We start from the raw sequence: 19537 nt of genomic DNA on the forward strand, positions 1-19537 counted from the left end.
CCGAACTACTAGATGTATAAAGTGGCTACGGAATAGGTAGTATGTTGGACGCGTAACGTGTGGATCGCTGGGGACAATACTGTTCGATCATGGTGATAAGGACCAGTGCCTTGAGAGGATTGCTGGGCTGTGTACGGAGTAATCTACCACTAACGAGCCATCCCCGCATCCCGACGTGTCCAGACTCGAGTGTTAGGGTACCACTGCACTGACCATGAACTGATCTCATTCAACTGGCCTATCCGGATGAAATGGACCTGACGTAACAATGAATTGAACTACTGTGATATGGTGCGCTAGGACACTGTGGGCCAAGGAGGCTGCAGTGATACGTATTACTTGTTTTACTTGGCTGGGTTTGTGTGGTGCAAGAGATGAATGTCCCTGGTGTCATCTTTAATTAAATAGCCGTCTCTTAGGTCAGCAGACCCACCACGCACTTCGGCGTGTTGGTCTGCCTCACCCAAACGATAATTCCCATCTAAACGATAAATTTGAAGCTATTCAAGCTCCTATACAACATCGCCTTGAGTATCTATCCAATAAGGTAATCTAGGGCCTTCCCTATCCACCTGGCCAGCTTCTGTACTAGGCAGATCCCCTGTATTTGTCGGTTGTGGTGGTTTATCGTATTCCAAAGCTCCCGTCTTTCTAATTTGCCTAAGACCCTGTAGTCTTTCCACCTCAGTACGATCCGCAATTCGGCGTTTTGCATCATATACAGTTAGTGGCCCGTGGTATTTAACCCTTTTCTGTGATTTCCGTCTATCCTGAGGCTTCCGGTATCGAAGATGCTGCTGTAGATCATCCTTGAGCTGAGCGGCTAATTCAGTAGTTTCAAGCGAGCTTTGGAATACACGGTCAAGGCGTCGTACAAAGCTTTGATCAAGCTCCGGGCTATTATTAATAAAGCTCTGCGCTTTACTAATACTTCGACGAAGACCTCGTATTGTAGATGGTGGCGATGAGCTTGATGGTGGTGGTGATGGTGTTGTAATTATCTCAAGTTCTGGAGCAGTTTCCAAAGCCTCACGTAGAGATTTCATCACCTTTTCTGAATCTAAGGGATATAGACCTCGCTTTTCAAAGGCATCCCGGATTGTACGTTGTTTGAAGGTCATCGTACGAATAGAATGGATCTCTTTTAAAAAATCACTCTTATCGTCCATCTCAGCACCTCTTTGAGCGAGCTCATTGTTTCTCTTGCGATAAAAGTGCTTATAGACTTGAAAAGGTTGTCCATCAAGAGGCTGTACAAGATGTGTTGTATGAGGAGGAAAGCAATATGGTATAATATAGTGTAGTCCACAGAATTGAAGAAATTCATAGGTAAGATGGGACTCGTGGCCATCGAAAAATAGTAATCGAACCTCTTTTTTTGTAGAGATACGGTGTTTTGTATGACGGTGGAAGTGCTGAATCCAGTCAAAACTAATCTTATCTGTAGTATAGCCTTTTGGAGATAGAGATATTCGATATTCCTCTGGAATATCTGCATCGTACCACCGCTCAAGATGATATGTTCCTTTGAATATAAAGTATGGAGGAAGAGTAAAACCGTCCGCTGCAATACACTCTATTGCAGAGATCAGTTCCCCTACTTCTTTAGAGGGATTTCCTCTTGCAGCTCGTAGAGGCATAGTAGTTACAACTTTTTGAGTCTTTCCCTGTCTAAGTTGAAAGCCAGTTTCATCGAAATTGTATATATTTTTGGGAGGTATATTCTTGATAAAGGCCTCTAAGCAGTCGTACCAGTGTTGGAGAACACCTATATCTTCTGCATCAAGACGCTTCTTATCTTTCGGCTTCTGCTGAATGAGCTTAAACTCCTCAGGAAGACGTTTAATAAAGCGATAAACCCAGTTCTTGTCAACTGTACGAGATTGCCCGTCGGTTATATTCCGCTGCAGTATTTGGTTGGCACTCTGCTCAATCATTCCGGCCGTAGGTGGACTATATAGATTATCAAGCTGACGAATCCAACGAATTAGTGCCTTTTCTTGTGAATCATCAAGTGTCTTGGTTGAGATAGGACGTGAGGAAAGATTTGCTCGGCCATGAATACGCGCCCGGAGTCGTTGGTAAGGAACATTAAATTGACGCGCTAGCGCAGAGATATTGGGCTTTTTTTGGCCTTGGGCGATTGTACAGGCCTGTACGATCCGTATCTCGATATCAGAATAAGAATCAGGCATGGTGGTGGTATATAGGAGCCTGAATAGCTTCAAATTTATCGTTTAGGTGGGAATTATCGTTTGGGTGAGGCAGACCAACACGCCGAAGTGCGTGGTGGGTCTGCTGACCTAAGAGACGGCTATAGGGTTGAAGCATTTCACCACCTGTACAAAGACAAGGACAAGGGATCCATCCATGGATAACTGGGTTTAAAACGGTCTAGACCGTAGGCGTCTAATAAGAAAAGGAACGGGGCGCTGAGCCAAATAATATAACTAGAAGCGGTTAGATCCAATCATGTGCCATTTCCTGCCTTGGTGCTAGATCTCTTGGTGTTGATCATCTGGTTTCCCGGGCAGCCCGTAGCTCAGCGCTAGCAAAAACTGAACTAAAACTCCGTCAGTGTACGGTTACAATACATTTGGTACTCCGTACATACTAGAAGAGGGTATTTATGTATGTATGTACATTCATACGTACAGGACCTCCACTGATCGAATCATCTCGTCTAGATTTGACAATACTGGGATCTTCCTACCCAACTTAAGACATTGCTTATAGTAGTGGTAATCTATATGATTGTTTATGATTACAGTTGCTGTGGCCATCATAAGATAGTAATCTCTATACACCCTCACTAAACCCTTTTGCTTTTCCCATTATATCTTTGTCAAGCTTAAAATGACAAAAACAGAGCAAGAAAGAGCATTAGGCAGCTGACCCGCAATTCCATCATCAGCAGGAACTTAAGTCACTTGCACTTCCCCATCTGCGCTTCACCCGCCCACCGCCTGTTTCAATTCTCTTTTCTCTGTTTTCCTTTTCTTTCTTTTTCTTTCCTTCCTTGAAGCTGGGATCGACTTCTTCCCGTATCTGTGTTCTCTGGAAGATCAACTGGGACTACGTTGCTGTAAGTACACAGCTCCCCCTGCAAGGGTTCTAAATTGCCGCCAATAAACAAACAATCACCGAGTGACGTCGTCGGGTACAACACATGCTATCAACAAAATAACCCACCCACCAGTATACGGACGGCAGCCTCACAATCACCTGTCTTCTTTTATGTTATATGACAGTTCGCTTGTTCCTATTAATCGTGCTAATGATCGTCTCGGTCGCAGACATCGATGCCGTCTCCCGCAACGCCGCATCGCCCCTCCAATCTTGGGGGAAATACTAAATCCACCCCAACAAAGCCAAAACCGCTGGATATCGGTCAGCCGCTGGGGATATATGACACAAATTCGGTGCGGGAGAAGGTCCGCAAGTGGCAGCAGCAAGGAGGAGGTGTAATCACAGCGGATGAAGTTGTTTATTACGAGGAAGATGAGGAGAATTCGACTGTCGATTCGAAATCCAAGCCTACGAGGGGGCCCACAACAAGAAAGCGAAGTAAAAGCACCCCCCGGAAACGAGTTATCAGCGACGAACACTGGAAGTTGAATCGCACCCCCACACAAGCTCCTGCATCCAAGTTACCGCCGCCAAAACGTATTTCACAGTACACGACCAATGACCCGATCCGGAGTCCTCGGGCGGGGAGAAATGAGTCAAGGAAGGAGGATAAGCCACGGTCTTCCCCATCCGCCCGGAGCGTGGAGAGAGAAAAAGCTGGTGCAGACTCGAGGAGCAGAGAACGGAGGAAGTCTAGGGTATATCGGGAGGGCGATTCCCTACTAGGAAGCAAAATCGAAGAAGAAACTGCATCGCATAATGGGTCGACTAAGTCTACCTCACGGCCCACTAGTGCGGGCAAACCACATGCAGCTGCTAGACCGGAATTGGCAGACGATGCTTCGAAGAAAGGCAGCGTCAATGACGACGACTTTGAGTGGACGGCAAGTGAAGCTGATTTCTCAGAGTTATCAAGACGCCGCGCCCGAGGCACAACTCCAAATCAGAAAAGTCGCGCACCCCCTCCAAAGATACCAAAGGGTGGTATCTTTGAGCACATGTTCGGGGAATCAAGAAAGATATTTGTAAAACCAGAAGCCCCCAAACCTGGACCTCACAGGGGTTCAAAAATTGAGGCATGGCTTTCTGGAACATCAGATCCTTTTTTTGACGATGTTGATCCGGACGTGGAAGTCCCCGCACCTCTGAATACCAAGAGCAATAGGGCTAAGCTGTCGACAAAACGAGAGGAAGGTCGCTCTCATACCACTGACTCGGGAGCGGAGAGTGATTCTCGACGGAAGAGCACAAGTAAGCGACGAGTGCCAAGTAGGGAGGAGCGAGTAAAGTCGATGACGGATGAGATAATGACTTCACAAGAACCACAATTGGAGACAAGCTCGACCTTGAGTGAGAAGCGATCTACTGGACACAGAAACAGCCGGTCTTCTTCCAGTAATAAGGGAAGTAGCTCCCCCGAAAAAGAGACGTCTAGCGAGGTGCAAGACATCACTTTGACTGAAACACAGACAGTCTCTGAGGTCTCTGAGGTGTCTGGTAGCAATGCGCCGGTCCCGCTCCACCGAGAACGACCATTTCCCAGCACAGGAGACCACCGACTGTCCACTATCGCGTCCGTTGAGTCAATCAAGACAGGTGATGATGCCCGACCCCAAGAACCTGCTCCTGATGTCCCGTCAGAGGCGCGTGGCTCAACTCCAGTGGGAGAAAAGGAAGAACAGGAAGAAAGGGACCAGTTTGATCCCGATTCTCTTCCGGTAGTGTCGAGCCAATTGAAAAGACGGCTTACCACACATGATGACCTCATGTCTGTTCTCTCTGCGCCAAACAGCAGGAGCAGGAGTATCAGGTCTGCCCGTAGCATCCGCACCAACAAAAGTCGCATCACCAATGCCACCGTGCCTGAGCTTCTCAAGGAACTATCAGCCGATGAAGTCAAATATATGCGTGAGCTGAAAACATTAGTTGGTGGGGTCATTCCTGTCTTGCTTACCTGCGTCCTTTCAAAATCCGATTCTGCAATTGCTGCTGGTCTCTTTCGGCCATCAATGGACCCGAAAGACGAATTAAATTTTAGTAAGCCAATAGTGGACATGGGTGTTGCGGTCGAGCGCTTGAAGACGCTGCATAAGCGAATTCCCCAGGACAATGCAGATTCCCTGCTTACATGGGCACAGGGAGCACAGAAAGTGTACCGTGACTACCTCAAGTCCTGGAGGTTGGGGTTCAAGGATGTTATTGTAAACCTAGCCCCCCTTGACGAAAGTGAGGCGGCGAACAATGCCGATACCAAGAGCTTGGACGAAGGTATGGCAAGGGACGAAAATGGGGATGTCATTGATAGTGATGGCGAAAAGGTTGATGTCGCATATTTGTTGAAACGGCCTTTGGTGCGTCTCAAATATCTTGCAAAGACTTTCAAAGGGATCAATATGCTTCAGCCGTCTGAGAAGGCCGAGGACGTATCAGTGGCGTACCAGGGCCTGGTAAACGAAGCTCGCCGTCGTGCGCGTGAAGAGCGGGCGAGACTTGAAGACGAATCTGCTGCAAGCATCGACCCGACTCGAGCTCGCGATCCTGCGACTCTAGGACCGCTTGCCGGTGTGACTGTGAATAGAGCTCGGAGGGTCCGAGCTCGAGATTTCTTCAACCTTTCTCTGTATCATTCGACCGGGCAGGTTATAGACTGCCGCGCAGAGCTCCTCCTGAGAGACAATACACCCGATAACGGTGCTGGAGGGGATCTCCTTATTTGCGAGATCGATCATGCGGATCGTTGGCTTCTTTTCCCTCCAATGGACCTTGCGTTTGTCTCTGCTCGCAATGGCGACATGAAAGGAGAAATCGTAGTCATGTTGCGCAGTCCTCCGGGGCAACCAAATGCTTGGCAAGAAATTCTTGTTCTCCGGATCGACGAGGAAGATGTTGGGTTTGAGTGGGTTCAAATGCTTGGTCTGAACCCGGTGCCACCAGTAATTTGCCGAAGCCAGAGCTTCGTTGAACGAGCGAAGCAGCGGCAGCGAGCACAAGTAGCTTCCTCCTGCACTGAAACCAAGGAGCTTCCAACGAGCTCTATCACTGTCGATATTCCTATCGGCGAGAGGGCCGTCTCTGGTACACTGCGGCGCTGCTCGCCCAGGGAGAATTCATCTGGTCCGAGCACTGTCGGGTCTTCTTTAGCGACCGACTCACGCACTTCCTTACAAACTGCAATTACCCGCGAATCAGACTATGCTGCCGGGGAATCAGATTCGCCAACCAAGCCATCGCCACGAACACAGCAGTCAATACTACATTCTAGAGACCCACGAAAAACTGCAACTGGCGACGAGAGATCCCCCACTAGCCTCAAACGATCAAAAGCAAAGAGGGTTGTACGGCATGACGAGGATAACCCCCCGGTTCCTAGTCTGCCCAAAGATCACAATGCCGGTGGCCCTAAGGCGGAGCCTACAACTCATCGTCCAGATCATGACGAAAAGAAAGTCCATAAAGAACAACATCCCCCGAAGACTCCTACAAAGGATGAACCCGAAGCGATTTCCCCTCGAGTATCATCTGTCCCTTCTATGGACTTACCTATTATTCCAAAGCTCAGAAAAGGCAGCAGTCAGACGTACATCTCTGAGTCTTTGGAATCTACGTCAGACGACGAGTACGTGCTAGATTCATACAGTATACCCCAGACTCCTACACGGAAGAAAGGTCACTCTCGTTCCAACTCCGACACTTCCGAGCCAACAAATGGTGAAGAACCCCCTCCACCCCCGCCACACTCTCGTTCCCCAAGTTCGACAGGATCGAGTCTTTCAAATGCCCCAATCCTTAGTCCAAGCGGACCCCTGTCTAGACGTCGTGGTTCTTCTCCATTGAAGCATGAATACGAGCCTTCCACGGCATCCGACGAAACTTACTCAGACTCCGAAACGTCAACTGTGCGACGCTACGACTTGTACTCCGAATCGGATTACTCGGGATCGGACAGTTCAGATGATGATTCGGAGGACGAACTACCGCCTCTCCAAGAGCACCACGTTTCAAAACTGACTGTGCCGGCCTCCGTGATTACGTCCGCAACTAGTTCTCTGTCTCCTTCAAATTCTGTCTCTCAAGGTGGATATAGGTCCGTCCCTTCACAGCCCAACAAGTCGTCCACCGCCGTTGCTTCCGTCTTTGCATGGTCCGATAAAGGTTCCTGGGAGAGCCTCCTGCCTGATGAATGTAATATTCATGTTAGTCCTGGACTAGTCGAAGCATATGACGTGAAATCGGCCTCTGCCTCGGACGACGATCACACACCGTCCAAACGGGAACGACCACTGATTGCTCTCGAACTAACACCCCTTGTACCCATCCGACGTGGTACAGCGATTGACATCAGTATCCGCTCTCCTCCTGCTGAACGGTCGAAAGTATCATGGAGCAACAATATTATGTTCCGTTCCCGGAATGCAGATGAATGCGAGATCTTGTACGGCCTCATAAACCAGGCGCGCACCACCAACCCTACCTACATAGCTTTGCAAAACGCCCGAGGCCCTTTCGCGCAACAGCCCACTCCTCTAGAGCGCCCTCCTAAGAGTGGGGGGTTATTCGGTTGGCCACGTCGCAGGAAGAGCTACCGTGCGTCAAGCTCCCCTCGCTCACTTGCCGACAATTCCGAGAGTAGCGTTGGGACTATGAGTAGTGCATTCTCAGCTTTGAAACGATTTGGTGCAGGGGGTAAGATGTTTAGCATTGCTCGATCCTCGGTTACTTCTCGGAGTGATCAAAAAGAAGATAGCTTATACTCAAGCTCTGCTGGTTCGGGAACAAACCACACATCCACTTCGGGAATTGGCCGAATAGCAGCCGCTATTAAGAATGTCGACGGTATTGGCCTTTCGAACGCAAAAATTAGGCTTTACATGCGCGAGACTCAGTCCAAATGGCGTGATATGGGTGCTGCTAGGCTAACGATTATGCCGGCGACCGCGGAGCCTCGACGGTCAGAAACAGCTGTCGGTGGATCCAACGATACCAATACTGGAGCAGAAAGTGTTGAAGGAAGTCCACCAGCTTCTGGAGCTACCTCTCCCCGGCGCACTATAGATTCTGAAAAGCGTATTCTCATCCGCGGCAAGACACGTGGTGAGGTTCTTCTTGATGTTTGCCTTCCTGAAAGTTCCTTCGAACGAGTCGCAAGGACAGGCATTGCCGTGTCAGTTTGGGAAGAGACTGAAGGTGGCGCCATGCCGAAGAAAGGCGGTGTTACCGGTGGCTCGTCTAAGATATACATGATCCAAATGAAGAGCGAAGCCGAGGCAGCATATACATTTGGCCTCGTTGGAAAACTCAGATACTAGATATCTTCAGTCACTCACATGCGTCATACGTGTCGCAATTTTACCTTACAGATGTTCGAATTCTCAACACTCCTTTGTTTATTTTCCTTCCATCATTTACCCTGGCATTTTGCCTCGAACCAGTTGCGTTTCAATTGATAGATAGTGATCTTGCATACCCATACCCCCTTCAGTTTTGTCGCTTTGCTTTCCAAATGTTGCTCTATTTTTGTTTATGTGAGTTACGACAATAGATGTCATTTGCATGTATGTATGTGCCTATGAGACAAGAAATGATTGATCTCTATCCTATTATGTTACATATTGTTCCAAGTATAGCATCATCATCATCATATCATCATCAGTAAAACTTTAAACAGTGTCATAGCACCTTTCATAAGCGAATTATTTCGTTCCATAGCCCTGTGATGAAACGCAGACTGAGAAACGGTTATGTCAGGTACTGCATGTTATTGAAGAAATACATTATGTCTATATGATAATCCTAAATACCGGCAATAGCATCTACAGTCCATCAAGACGAGGATACTCTATCCTTAGTCCGATAAAACAACCGGCATCGACGAATCCGTGTCCTTTGCCAACGCCACGCTAGATTTCTTGAAAACGAAACTTATCCTATTATCCTCTTCTTTTAACATAGAGAGAAGCACGTCGTCATCAATAACTTGTTGGATATCTTGCGTATCATCAGTTGTGGTTGTTAGGTGACAGGGATCGATATGGGAGTATTGAGACAGCGACTGCTGCATCTTATCCTTTTGCTTGTCAGATTTGGTGCCATCAGTGCTTTTGGTCGTTCTACCCCCACGGCGTGCCCCGCGAGTCGCCTCAATCATGCGCTCTTGCTTCTTCATGTCCAGCTTGGAAGCTTTAATGAGGGTCAGAACGTCCGGGAAGTCCTCTTCCACTTCCTCTGAATCATCTGAATCCAATACATTGCCTTGTCCGTCTGCCGGGGAGCCAGCGTGAGAGTCCGAGGTTGACACATTTTGTCCCCTGCCCCCACAATCACAGCCTAGAAGCTCGTGCGTTTGACATTTGCTATCCTGGTCGAGACGGAAGAGGTCTTTTAGTTCATCTCGAGAGAACTGGGCAGCGTTATCCTTGTGTTCCATGACGCTATCTGCGAGTCCGAGCTTGGTCACTTGGCGTTGCCAGATCTTCTCTTCCAAGCTGCCCTTCAGTAGGATGCGGTATATTCGACAGTGTCGTTTTTGCCCGTCGCGGTGGATTCTGGCCATGGCTTGGATGTCGGTGGCTGGGTTCCAGTCCACGTCGAATAAGATGAGGCGGCTGGCGCCTATTAGATTCAGCCCCGTGCCTCCTGCCTTAGCAGATAGGAGGAATGCGAAGCAGCGGTTTGTTGGGAAGCGGTTGAAGTCTTCGACTAGGGATTGTCTTTTTTGCGCTGGAGTCGAGCCATCTAGTCGTAGAAATGGAAGTGATAATGAGGTTAGGAGCGTAGCTAACAGATTGAGCGTGGATGTGTAGTTTGAAACGAGAACGACTTTCTCTGAAGTTGAGGTATGCAGGATGTGTAGTAGTTGGTCTAGGACTCGGATTTTAGCGCTGGAGGATGGAGAAAAGTGTCGTAGGAGGTTCGGAGGTAGAGAGGATAGTAGAGCTGCGATTGTTTCGCTGGGTTTTTCGTCTACATTTCTTGGGGAAAGCAGTGAAGGGCTGTTGCAGAGCTTCTTCAGAATAGTGATGAGCTGTAGAGCATTCTCTGAGTTGCCAACGGCACATTGAAATACAGGTGACGCGAGCACGTTTTGGTAAATGTTCGCTTGGGTGGGCGTTGGGTCGCAAAAGAGTATGTATTCTGACTTTGGTGGAAGGTAGTTTGCAAGAATGTCCGCGGTTCTCCGTAGCATGAACTGAGAGGTAAGTTCACGGAGCTCTTCATTTCTGGCTTCTCCCTTCTCGATATCTTTCCTTGTTGCCTCTGGCTGTCTGCTCTTCACAATAGGAACCTCGAATTCGCGTACAAATGCCTTGAAATTTCCCAGAACTCCCGGGTTCACGAGATCCACCGCCGCGAAGAATTCCTTCAGGTCATTCTGGATCGGAGTACCCGAGAGAATCACTCTTTTAGTGGCATTCAGCGACTGTATCGCCTGTCCACTCTTATTTTGAAGTGTTTTGAGTCTGTGGCCCTCATCCGCAATTATGATGTCGACCCCAGCTCCTTGTGCAAGTCCTTCTTGCACGGTTCTTAATTTTTCATAACCAACAATCATGATATTGTATGCTCTACCCCTGGTAAAATCAGTCAGTCGTTTTCGCTTGTCATCAAAGACAAATACGCCAATTCGTTCATTCCCAAGCCATTTCCGGAATTCCTTCCTCCAGTTATTGATCAAAGTCACAGGGCACACGATAAGTGCTTTCTTAACTTCAGGGGGATTCTCATAGATCGGATTCTGTTTAAGCAAGGTCCATAATAGCGTGATTGTCTGCAAGGTTTTACCCAGGCCCATATCGTCCGCTAAAATAGCACCTTGGCCATTGAACGATCGCATCCCCATGACACATTCATAAAGGAACTTAACTCCCTCACGCTGATGCGGCCGCAAGTGTTTGGCAAGAATAGGATCAACCACAACGTCGACAATTCTTTTCCCCTTAGGAGCGGATGCTGGCCGTTTCATCACCAGTGCACCGGGCTGCTTGGGGTCATGACGAGGAACGGGCTCCTCCTCAGATTTCTGTGGGATAATAGTATTTTCTAACAGGGGTCTTTTGTATGCGCTAGATATAGAGCTCTGTTTCCTCGATGCAGGATTCGGAATAATCTGCATTTGACCTTTCTCCCCTGGGTTCTCCTTGGCAGCCGACGTGCTAGGCTTGTTTCCCGACACAGACACAAAACCTTTCTTCGGTGGCGCTACCGGCGGAGTTGGGCTAGGCTTTGCTTCAAGAAACTGCTTCCCGGACAGATACTCGTTCTTCGACATTTCGGAGTCGATCTCAACTTCCTTGCCTCCGATCGAGAGCATAGTTCCAGGTTCAAGATAAGAGGCTTGTATAGCCCGGCCCATGTCCTTGCCCGAGACGTCTCGCAAATGAGCATAGCCATTCCGCACTGAGAGTATACCATCACCATCCCAGGTCTTATTCTTCTTAGTGGTAGGTTTCCGCCTGAAAACTGTCAGCTTTCTTGTCTTTTGGTCCCTGTCCTTCTCTCTCATCCTTTAAGAATACGGTAGTGACAAGGTCATACCATAAAACATTAAAATACCGCTCTCCTGCAGACTCGTCCTTGACATTGTCGTCTCCTGATTCACATGTATTGCTCACTTGGACCAAAGGCTTCCTCTCAGTTCTCATCGATGGACCTGCACTATCCACGGTACATTCTTGGTGCAGACGCGGCCTCTTAGCTGGCGGGCCATGGTTGTCAAGAGTATCGATGGGGAGGTCTGGTTTTGTATTCGAAGCCTGCGTGTTTTTCCTTATCAAAGGAGGTTTGAACGGTTTAAAGACCATGTCGTGTGGCCTTTAGACTTCTCTTTGGTAACATTTCGTTCCTTTCAGAACGAGTGTCTTTACCCGTCAGACGCGCCACGAGGAAACGCGTGATCACATGATCTAGGTTGAGGTTGAGTATTGCCAGAACAAGTAAGTATAGTTAAATACAGTAATTTCCATTCTGCACCGATGAATACTAGTACAGTGAATACTGTAGGAATCTTAATTTTGATAGGTAATAAACATCCTGGTTTGCAGTACCAGTTATTACTCAATTCATCTAAGCATGAAGTAAACTAGAATTATTATATGTTATTCATGGAACTAGGGCCTAGGCTAACAGCCTTATTTTTGTCCGAATTAAACTTCAAGAAAATATACATGTCGTAAGTGTAAACATACTGTAGCGAGTGTGAGCTATCTATCAAGATATCTAGTATGTTCGATATCTCTATCGAACTTCACCCTTCTGGAAGTTCTTATTTAGCGTCATCCATCAACACCTTGTCTGTCAAAGGGACGAATTTCGGTCCTTCATAGGATCTCATCCGGAAGAGCCACCAGATGGTCACAAATATTGTCAATCCTCCGGTCAGCAGACTAGCGTAATTCATCGAAGCCGCGTCGGTGGGCAAAGCATACGGGAAGCAGAAGATCACGACAAAAGCGAGAATATAGATGCAGGACAAGGCGTTAATAACATAGCCAATGCGCCCCATCCAGAAATGGCCCGGGGTGAATGTAGAACGACGAGTTAAAAGGTGTGGAAGAATGGCGGCGCAGTAGGAAAGACTGGACAATTGCACGAAGCAGCCGACGAAAGCGTTGAAGGCGGTGGTGGAGCCGACATAGATACAGGCGAGGATTGTGACGATCACACCACAAACAAGAGTAGCATTGAAAGGGTTGTGCATACGGGTGTTGATGCGCGCAAGCCAGCCGGAGAACGGAGTCGCTCTATCGCGGGAGATGGTCCACAGAGTACGGCCAGCAGTGATATAACAGCCGGCGCATGTAACAACGGTTGGGAGAAAAGCCACAATGAGTAAACCAAGGGCTCCTCCCCTAGACCCCGTCGCCTGATGATAGATTTCGGCTAGAGGAAAGCCATAGACGCTTGAGATAACTGCATCTAGATCGGTAATCGAGTAGAACACTGCAACCATGTAGAGGACGCCGGTAATAAAACCGACCGTCATCTGGGCGAGGACGGCCTTGGGGATGTTCCGACTCGGTCTGCCATTTGATTAGAGACTCCGGCGCAAATATGGGTTTTATGGTGGTACATACCTGGGGATCTCCTCTGCAAGATGGGTCGAACAGTCAGGCGTGCCCACGCTGTAAGCACCATTGAGCATACCGGCAACGAAGACAAATCCCTCGCTAGAATATCCAGTACCGTTTTGCCAAGTACGCCACACATCCGAATTTGATGCGTAGCCAGTACCGTTCACATGGGGCATGACGGCACAGACAATGATTGTAATGAACACACCCGCAAGGATGAAGAACATTCCAAGGTTGCCGATATGCGGGAGAAACCGGTTCATGAAAAGGACGATGGCGCAGCAAAGCCATGTACAGATGATAAAGCTGACAAATATGTGCCACGACTGGGGCACGAATCCGGGATGCATCAGGGCATACATGGAGACAGTCTGCTGTCCCAAAATAGCAGACATAGAAGCAGCACCGAGGATCCAGGCCAGACAGTTCCAGAAGCCCGCGAAAAAACCGCATGCTCGGCCATACTTCCCCGCTGTGATGGAGGCCCAGTGGTACACTGACTTGATATTAGCGAAACCACATTGAATCGAGCGACATAAGATCATTGTTAAACGTACCACCACTGGCCGAAGGCATTCCCGATGCTAGCTCCGCGATTGAGGCTGCCACTAACCAGTAGCAGACCGACACGGCAATGCTGATATTCCCGTTAGTGTTAAAACGATCGATAGTAGCAATAGCGAGGCTTATCGTACAATTCATAAATAACACCCGATGGTCCCCCATTGCTCAGAGCAGTGACCTAACTCGATCATCAGTTGAGATGTCCTTGCTTTCCTCTTTAGAGTGGCGACGATGTATAACATACAACACTGCCTCCTTGTGCGATCCATGTATTTCCGGTCGTAACAGCCACGGCACAAATACTTAGCAAACTGAAGTTCCGGTCGAGTTCCTGACGATGTCCGGATGCATTAATCAATTCTCCCGGTGACTGGTCCTCCGCCGCCGATTCGATAGCTCCCGCTTTTTTTGGCTCTTGCCCCTCCGCAGCTGCCATCGTCGAAGATAACACGACCACTTGCGTGACGTGGGTTTAGGGGGGAAAAGTGAGTTATTAGATGAAGTAAAACCGAGTCGGAGAAAGAGAAGGAGTGCGAGAATAGAAAGGCTGGATGGAGGTGTCTTAAGAGAAGAAAATCGCAAGGACGTGGGGCGAGAATGGGATCCCTCTATGGTTTGAAATGAATGACCAGGGCAACGATGGGATTTAGTTAGCAAGATTGGCCGGGCATTGCTTCTAAATTATTACTAGTAGATAGTGGGTTAGAGACAAAGATATTGAGCGAAGGAAAAAAAATTATGAAAGATATGATTCTGGTGTGAATCTAAGAGTTTATACACTGGAGCAGGATACTTCTTAGTTTGAGGACTAACAGTTGGATTACTACGGAGTACGGACACTTCAGTCATTCCTAGCAAATCATCGATGTCAACCGCCCTCCTTGGTGGCCAGTGGCCAGTATAAAGTGGGCCGGGGAAACGTGCTGGTTGGATGCTGAGAACAGGGGGGACCGGGGAAAAGTGTGAGTCTTTACCTGAAGGGGGAGCTTCAGCAGATGGGCAAACCCTTTGAGATCATCTCCCGGAAGGAAGATGATCCCTACGTATGTGCTTTGAAAAGAAAATAGGATTCCTTTTCCTCTTCTAAGGCTGAGATCGAGTTTCAGACAATACTTGAATACCATGAACCTCCCCACTTTGGTTATCTTTGTAGGATATGCCATATGGCAACCTTCCCGCACTTAAAAGGTCTCATGCAAGTAGTAGTGCGTCAGACCACTCCGTCTTCCCGCGATCGGTTAAGTAATTATGAGTGGAAGTATTACTGGAGATCTAGTACCTACTATGAGTTGGATTAATGAAAGGAAATACAGAATGCAACTTCTGTTACAACCTTCAGCGATACTACCGTAGCAGAGTCCCAAACTCTCTCACCTCCGCCGTTTCCTTGTAAGTCTTGGACTATTGATTTGGTAACCAGGGTAAAAGAGATTTTAGGTAGTTAGTTAGAGGTGATGGTATTAGTTTAGCGGAGAAAATCAAAAACGAAATAAATAAAATAAAATAAAAAAACAAGGGCGAGGTAGTAGTTTCATGCACACAAAAATGCACAATAAGGCTAGAACGGCGAGTTAAGTTAGCAACTTAGCACGGGGAACGGCAGAGACACAGACATTGTTCCACTTGCCCCTTGCCACCAAGAAAGTCTGTTTTTTGGAGCCTAACTTTAATTAAAGACCGGGGCCAATGACACGGGGCCCCGGCAGAACAGTCCATGTCTTAATTTGGCGATTACGCGCAGTCCGCTTATCTAGCGGATTATTCATTTTCATTGCAAATTATCCCTACGCTCTTATTGACAACACCAGCATTTCGTTGCTACCTAACCTAATGGCAGCTCTTCAATTGTTAATTTAAGGTGCCATTCTTTTTTTCTATTTCTCCCCTCCCTTTTCTGTGAAAACAAATGAAAAGAGAACATGCCTATTCTACACAGTACACGTACCCCAAGAAAAGCATATAAACACTCTGACTCAATCTACCGCTAATTTCCCTATAGCCAACCCCGAAACTTCTCATGTGAGGTGGTCGCTCAGCGACTCAAAGAAACACCTGTTCACGCGAGATAAGTGAAACAAGGCTGGTTTGGCATTCATACTAAGAACGAGTCAGTAATTTGGTCGAGACCTCGTCGGCTTCTCCGGGACAGAGAGATTAAATCTAGACATGATTGTATTTAGAACTAAAATGCCTAAAGAGGGACTTTTCCCTCTGAATTGCGTAAGCGGAATAATTTGTGGTCTGTTGTTTTCCACTATTAATATAGTGAAGAGAAATCATCCGATTTCTCTTCGGTAATGGAAAACTTCATCTTAATTAATATACGCAGAGAAGATTCTGTGCGAATGATAACGCAAGTTGAGGTGGCTGAGTGACAGGGATCAGGCCTCTCGTGCTCGCAGTCCAAAGTCAATTAAGAAACAAGGAAGACAAAAGAACAAAAGTTTATCTCCGATCCTTCCGTTCGGGTGTCTCGAACGGAGACTAAGATGCCACCGACGCAGCCTCGAACTATACTATAATTAATATATGCGTGATTTTGGCTTCTGACACGAGATGCATGATTTCGTTCACAACACAAATTTTTAGTCCTACTAAGATTAGTAGTAGTAATAGTAGTACTATGGTACTGGATAGTGGGACAAGCCTGATATCAGCATGTTATCGTCCGGGCCCCAGAAGATTAACTAAGGAACTGAGGTGCTAGGTAGGTAGGTACTTGGAAAGAAGGCTCTGGTCCTCAATGAGGTTAGGGCCAGAATTAACTTGAGACTAGTAGTCGGGCCCACTTGATAACACCCCAATCCATGCCCTGTGAGTTGTAATCGCTGTAATTACACTTTGCGTTGCACGTCCAACTGCACGTTGCCTTATGCCATGAGAATCTAGTTCCCTAAAAAACTCTTACCCACCTTACTAAGGAGAAAAATCTTTTTCAGCTCGCCAAGTATGTTCATAGAAAAAAGAAATGCCTTCGTATCATGATTTGCCCACCAGCTAATAATTATGTGGACTGAACATTACTTAGATACACGCTATACAATGGTTGGTTGGATCAATGGTGCGACCAACTGTATTCCCTTCCAAGCCTCCCAGAAGTTATTACTCCAATTACCCTCGGAGAGAGGGAAAGAAAAAAAAATACAAGGATCGGGGACCATTAAACCAAACGTGGTAGCAAGCACGACTGCCGGCCGGCCTTGTGTGACATGAACTCAGTTCCTGGAGCAAGTGGTCCCGCAGGCGATGGATTGGATGTGCTGTGTCTTACCCTCTTTGGGCCTGCTGGTTGATTCTGGTTCGCCTATGAGCTCACAGTACTTCTCCCATCACACTGGAACCAACATGGGACGCCATAGTTTTCGGTTTTTCCTCCAATTCCATTTCCATTCTATAGTAATTGTACCTTAATTCTGTGATCTCACCGAGTCAAGGCTGCCGGTTGATCCTTGCAGCCACACACCTCCCCTGGCAAATGTGCCCAATTACAAAAAGCTTATCGCGAAGATGTCGGTGCCTCCCCCTCATAAATCTATAGTCCCTCCCTTGGTCCCTTGCATGGACCTGCTCGAAATGAATGCCAGTTAACCTATCATTCCCTGGACTCACAGGTTGCTCTCCGAAAACATGTCAAGCTTCAGTCCAGAGTTTACAAAAAGCTTCGCTCGGGAAACATGGACTCTCTATGCAGTTGGGATGCTGGGTGTTTGCCTGCGATTGTAAGTTGTCCTCAAAGCGAGAAACAGAGTCCTCGCATCCCCGTTGCTCTAGTTTGTCCATATACTAATTCCATACCACCTTATAGCGTAGCTCGAATACGTCGGTTAGGAATCCGAAACCTCCAGACAGACGATTACCTGATGGTCTTCGCTATCATCTGGTATACGATCCTATGCGTTTCATTGAACGAAGTCGTCATTGTGGGGGGTTCGAACTTGATGAGCGAGGAAGATATTAGAAACCTGACCCCGGCAATTAAAGCAGATCGAGTGAGAGGGAGTAAATGGGTCTTTGTCTCAGAACACTCCTTTGTCCTCGCGGTATGGGCGATGAAGACCTGTATGCTCATAATTTATGCACGTATAACGTGAGTTGCTTCCAGCAAATATCGACGTGAGTGATTCATTGACTTAATTTGTTAGGGAGGGTTTGCGGCAGAGGAAATGGGTTAATTATCTCGCCGTATATGTCGGCCTCGGTTTTATTGGTGTTGAGTTGTCTCTGTTCTTGATTTGCCGGCCCTTGTCTAATTACTGGGCTGTGCCTACATCCTGTGAGTCGTTGACTCTCTAGGCATCCCTAGCAAAGCAAATGAACTGACCGACTATGTAATAGATCAATGCTCAAGCTACCAGTACTACGAAATTATCCAGGGATGTATATCAATTTCCGCAGACATCCTGATGCTCCTTATCGGGCTGCCGCTTCTACTGCAAGTACGCGTGCCCCTCAAGCAGAAGCTGATACTTGTGGTTATTTTCGGCATGGGAATTTTCGTTATTGTCGCAGCAGTCCTGACAAAGGTTTACTGTCTCGTCCCGTCACTCATCTCATACGTCTATATGAATTGGTACTTCCGGGAAGCAACCGTGGCTGTTCTTGTCACCAACCTGCCACTCATCTGGTCTCTCCTTCGCGACGTGTTCCCTGCCCTCAAAAGCTGGACAGGTGGATCCAAGCGAGCCACCGACCGGTATAGGTCTGGTCCGTGGACCAGCAAAGCCTCGGGGTACGGCCGGCACTATGGGCCGTCGAGTCAACTACGCTCAGGCGACTTTAGCATGCACGATTACAACCGCAGCATTGTTACGCCTCACAAGCCGGCTTCTGACGTTAGCATACAAGCGAGTGACGATCGGGATGTCAGCGATGATGGCTCTGACAGAGCCCTGAGAATTCGGCAGGACGTTACTGTCACGGTGGAGCGCGAATCCCGGCCTCCCGAATTTTGGGGATCCCATCATACCAAAACCGAAAGTCTTAACGGGGCGCATCAACCGCAGCCATGAAGCATACGATTATTGTCTTGCATTTTTAAAATAATATTACTTCTGTATATAATATATTTCTTCCCCTCCTTTTGTTTCGTTGTTCCCATCCTGTTTGGGATTCAAGCTGTAATTAGGATCATTTGAGAATTTAAATATCCACTGCGCTATTATGGAAGTCTGGGGAGGGGGGCTCTATGCTATGTTACAATTATGTACTGTGTATATGCCATATGGACACTACTCCATATGAAGCAGCCTCAACGCACATCATTCAATGATCATCGAGGAGTGGGGGGAAATATTGTCCCAAGAGGGTATCAAGCACGACCACGGTTCTCGAGTGGACATTATTGACTCTTGAGGGTCGACACGGATATACGGCTGTACAGTACATACTCCCAATAATGATCATAGGGGCAAAGCCACCATGGATCCAACATCCAGGATTGCAACTGTGCAACCAGGGAAGTAGAAAGGTCTGGTGCACACGATTGGTCGACCATTCAATTCTCAAGCTTATCGTTATCTCCGTCCCAAATGCCACGGACTTTAACCGTAGATCTCCCGGTTCCCTTTGATTACGTGAGTGGGGTGCCCCCCATACGGCCTATGACCGTAACCTTAGATGCTTTCACCACTGATAAACCTTGTAATGCGTTTCCACGTTACAGTTCAGCCTCGGGTGAGAGTCTTGCCGAGTGCCGGTCTTTATCCGCTGCTGTTCTTTTTCCATTCTGAATCTTTTACGTACTCCCCAAAAAAGAGATCTCACCAATAAGAGGAGAT

At 47.6% G+C, this 19537-nt stretch overlaps 5 protein-coding genes across 5 annotated transcripts; 2 read left to right on the top strand and 3 right to left on the bottom strand.

Annotated features, from left to right (window-relative positions):
• Window positions 1–512: 512 nt before the first annotated feature.
• On the bottom strand, window positions 513–2195 carry AO090005001215 (transposase; the record flags this gene model as incomplete). The annotated part of the gene is made up of 1 exon (XM_023232710.1): window positions 513–2195. The coding sequence occupies one exon, from the start codon at window positions 2193–2195 to the stop codon at window positions 513–515; it is 1683 nt and encodes a 560-aa protein (XP_023089275.1).
• A 1107-nt stretch (window positions 2196–3302) lies between these two features.
• On the top strand, window positions 3303–8435 carry AO090005001214 (uncharacterized protein; the record flags this gene model as incomplete). The annotated part of the gene is made up of 1 exon (XM_023232712.1): window positions 3303–8435. One exon carries the CDS (start codon window positions 3303–3305, stop codon window positions 8433–8435), a length of 5133 nt encoding a protein of 1710 aa, XP_023089274.1.
• Window positions 8436–8971: 536 nt separating this feature from the next.
• AO090005001213 (DEAD/DEAH box helicase) lies at window positions 8972–11927 on the bottom strand (the record flags this gene model as incomplete). The annotated part of the gene is made up of 2 exons (XM_001818113.1): window positions 8972–11579; window positions 11662–11927. The coding sequence occupies 2 exons, from the start codon at window positions 11925–11927 to the stop codon at window positions 8972–8974; spliced, it is 2874 nt and encodes a 957-aa protein (XP_001818165.1).
• Window positions 11928–12388: 461 nt separating this feature from the next.
• AO090005001212 (putative choline transport protein) lies at window positions 12389–14196 on the bottom strand (the record flags this gene model as incomplete). The annotated part of the gene is made up of 3 exons (XM_023232725.1): window positions 12389–13145; window positions 13200–13780; window positions 14005–14196. 3 exons carry the CDS (start codon window positions 14194–14196, stop codon window positions 12389–12391), a joined length of 1530 nt encoding a protein of 509 aa, XP_023089273.1.
• A 3191-nt stretch (window positions 14197–17387) lies between these two features.
• AO090005001211 (uncharacterized protein) lies at window positions 17388–18769 on the top strand (the record flags this gene model as incomplete). The annotated part of the gene is made up of 3 exons (XM_023232730.1): window positions 17388–17479; window positions 17903–18033; window positions 18096–18769. 3 exons carry the CDS (start codon window positions 17388–17390, stop codon window positions 18767–18769), a joined length of 897 nt encoding a protein of 298 aa, XP_023089272.1.
• Between the last annotated feature and the right edge of the window lie 768 nt (window positions 18770–19537).

The sequence above is a fragment of the Aspergillus oryzae genome, chromosome 1, assembly GCF_000184455.2.
Source record: "Aspergillus oryzae RIB40 DNA, chromosome 1".
Classification (NCBI taxonomy): domain Eukaryota; kingdom Fungi; phylum Ascomycota; class Eurotiomycetes; order Eurotiales; family Aspergillaceae; genus Aspergillus; species Aspergillus oryzae.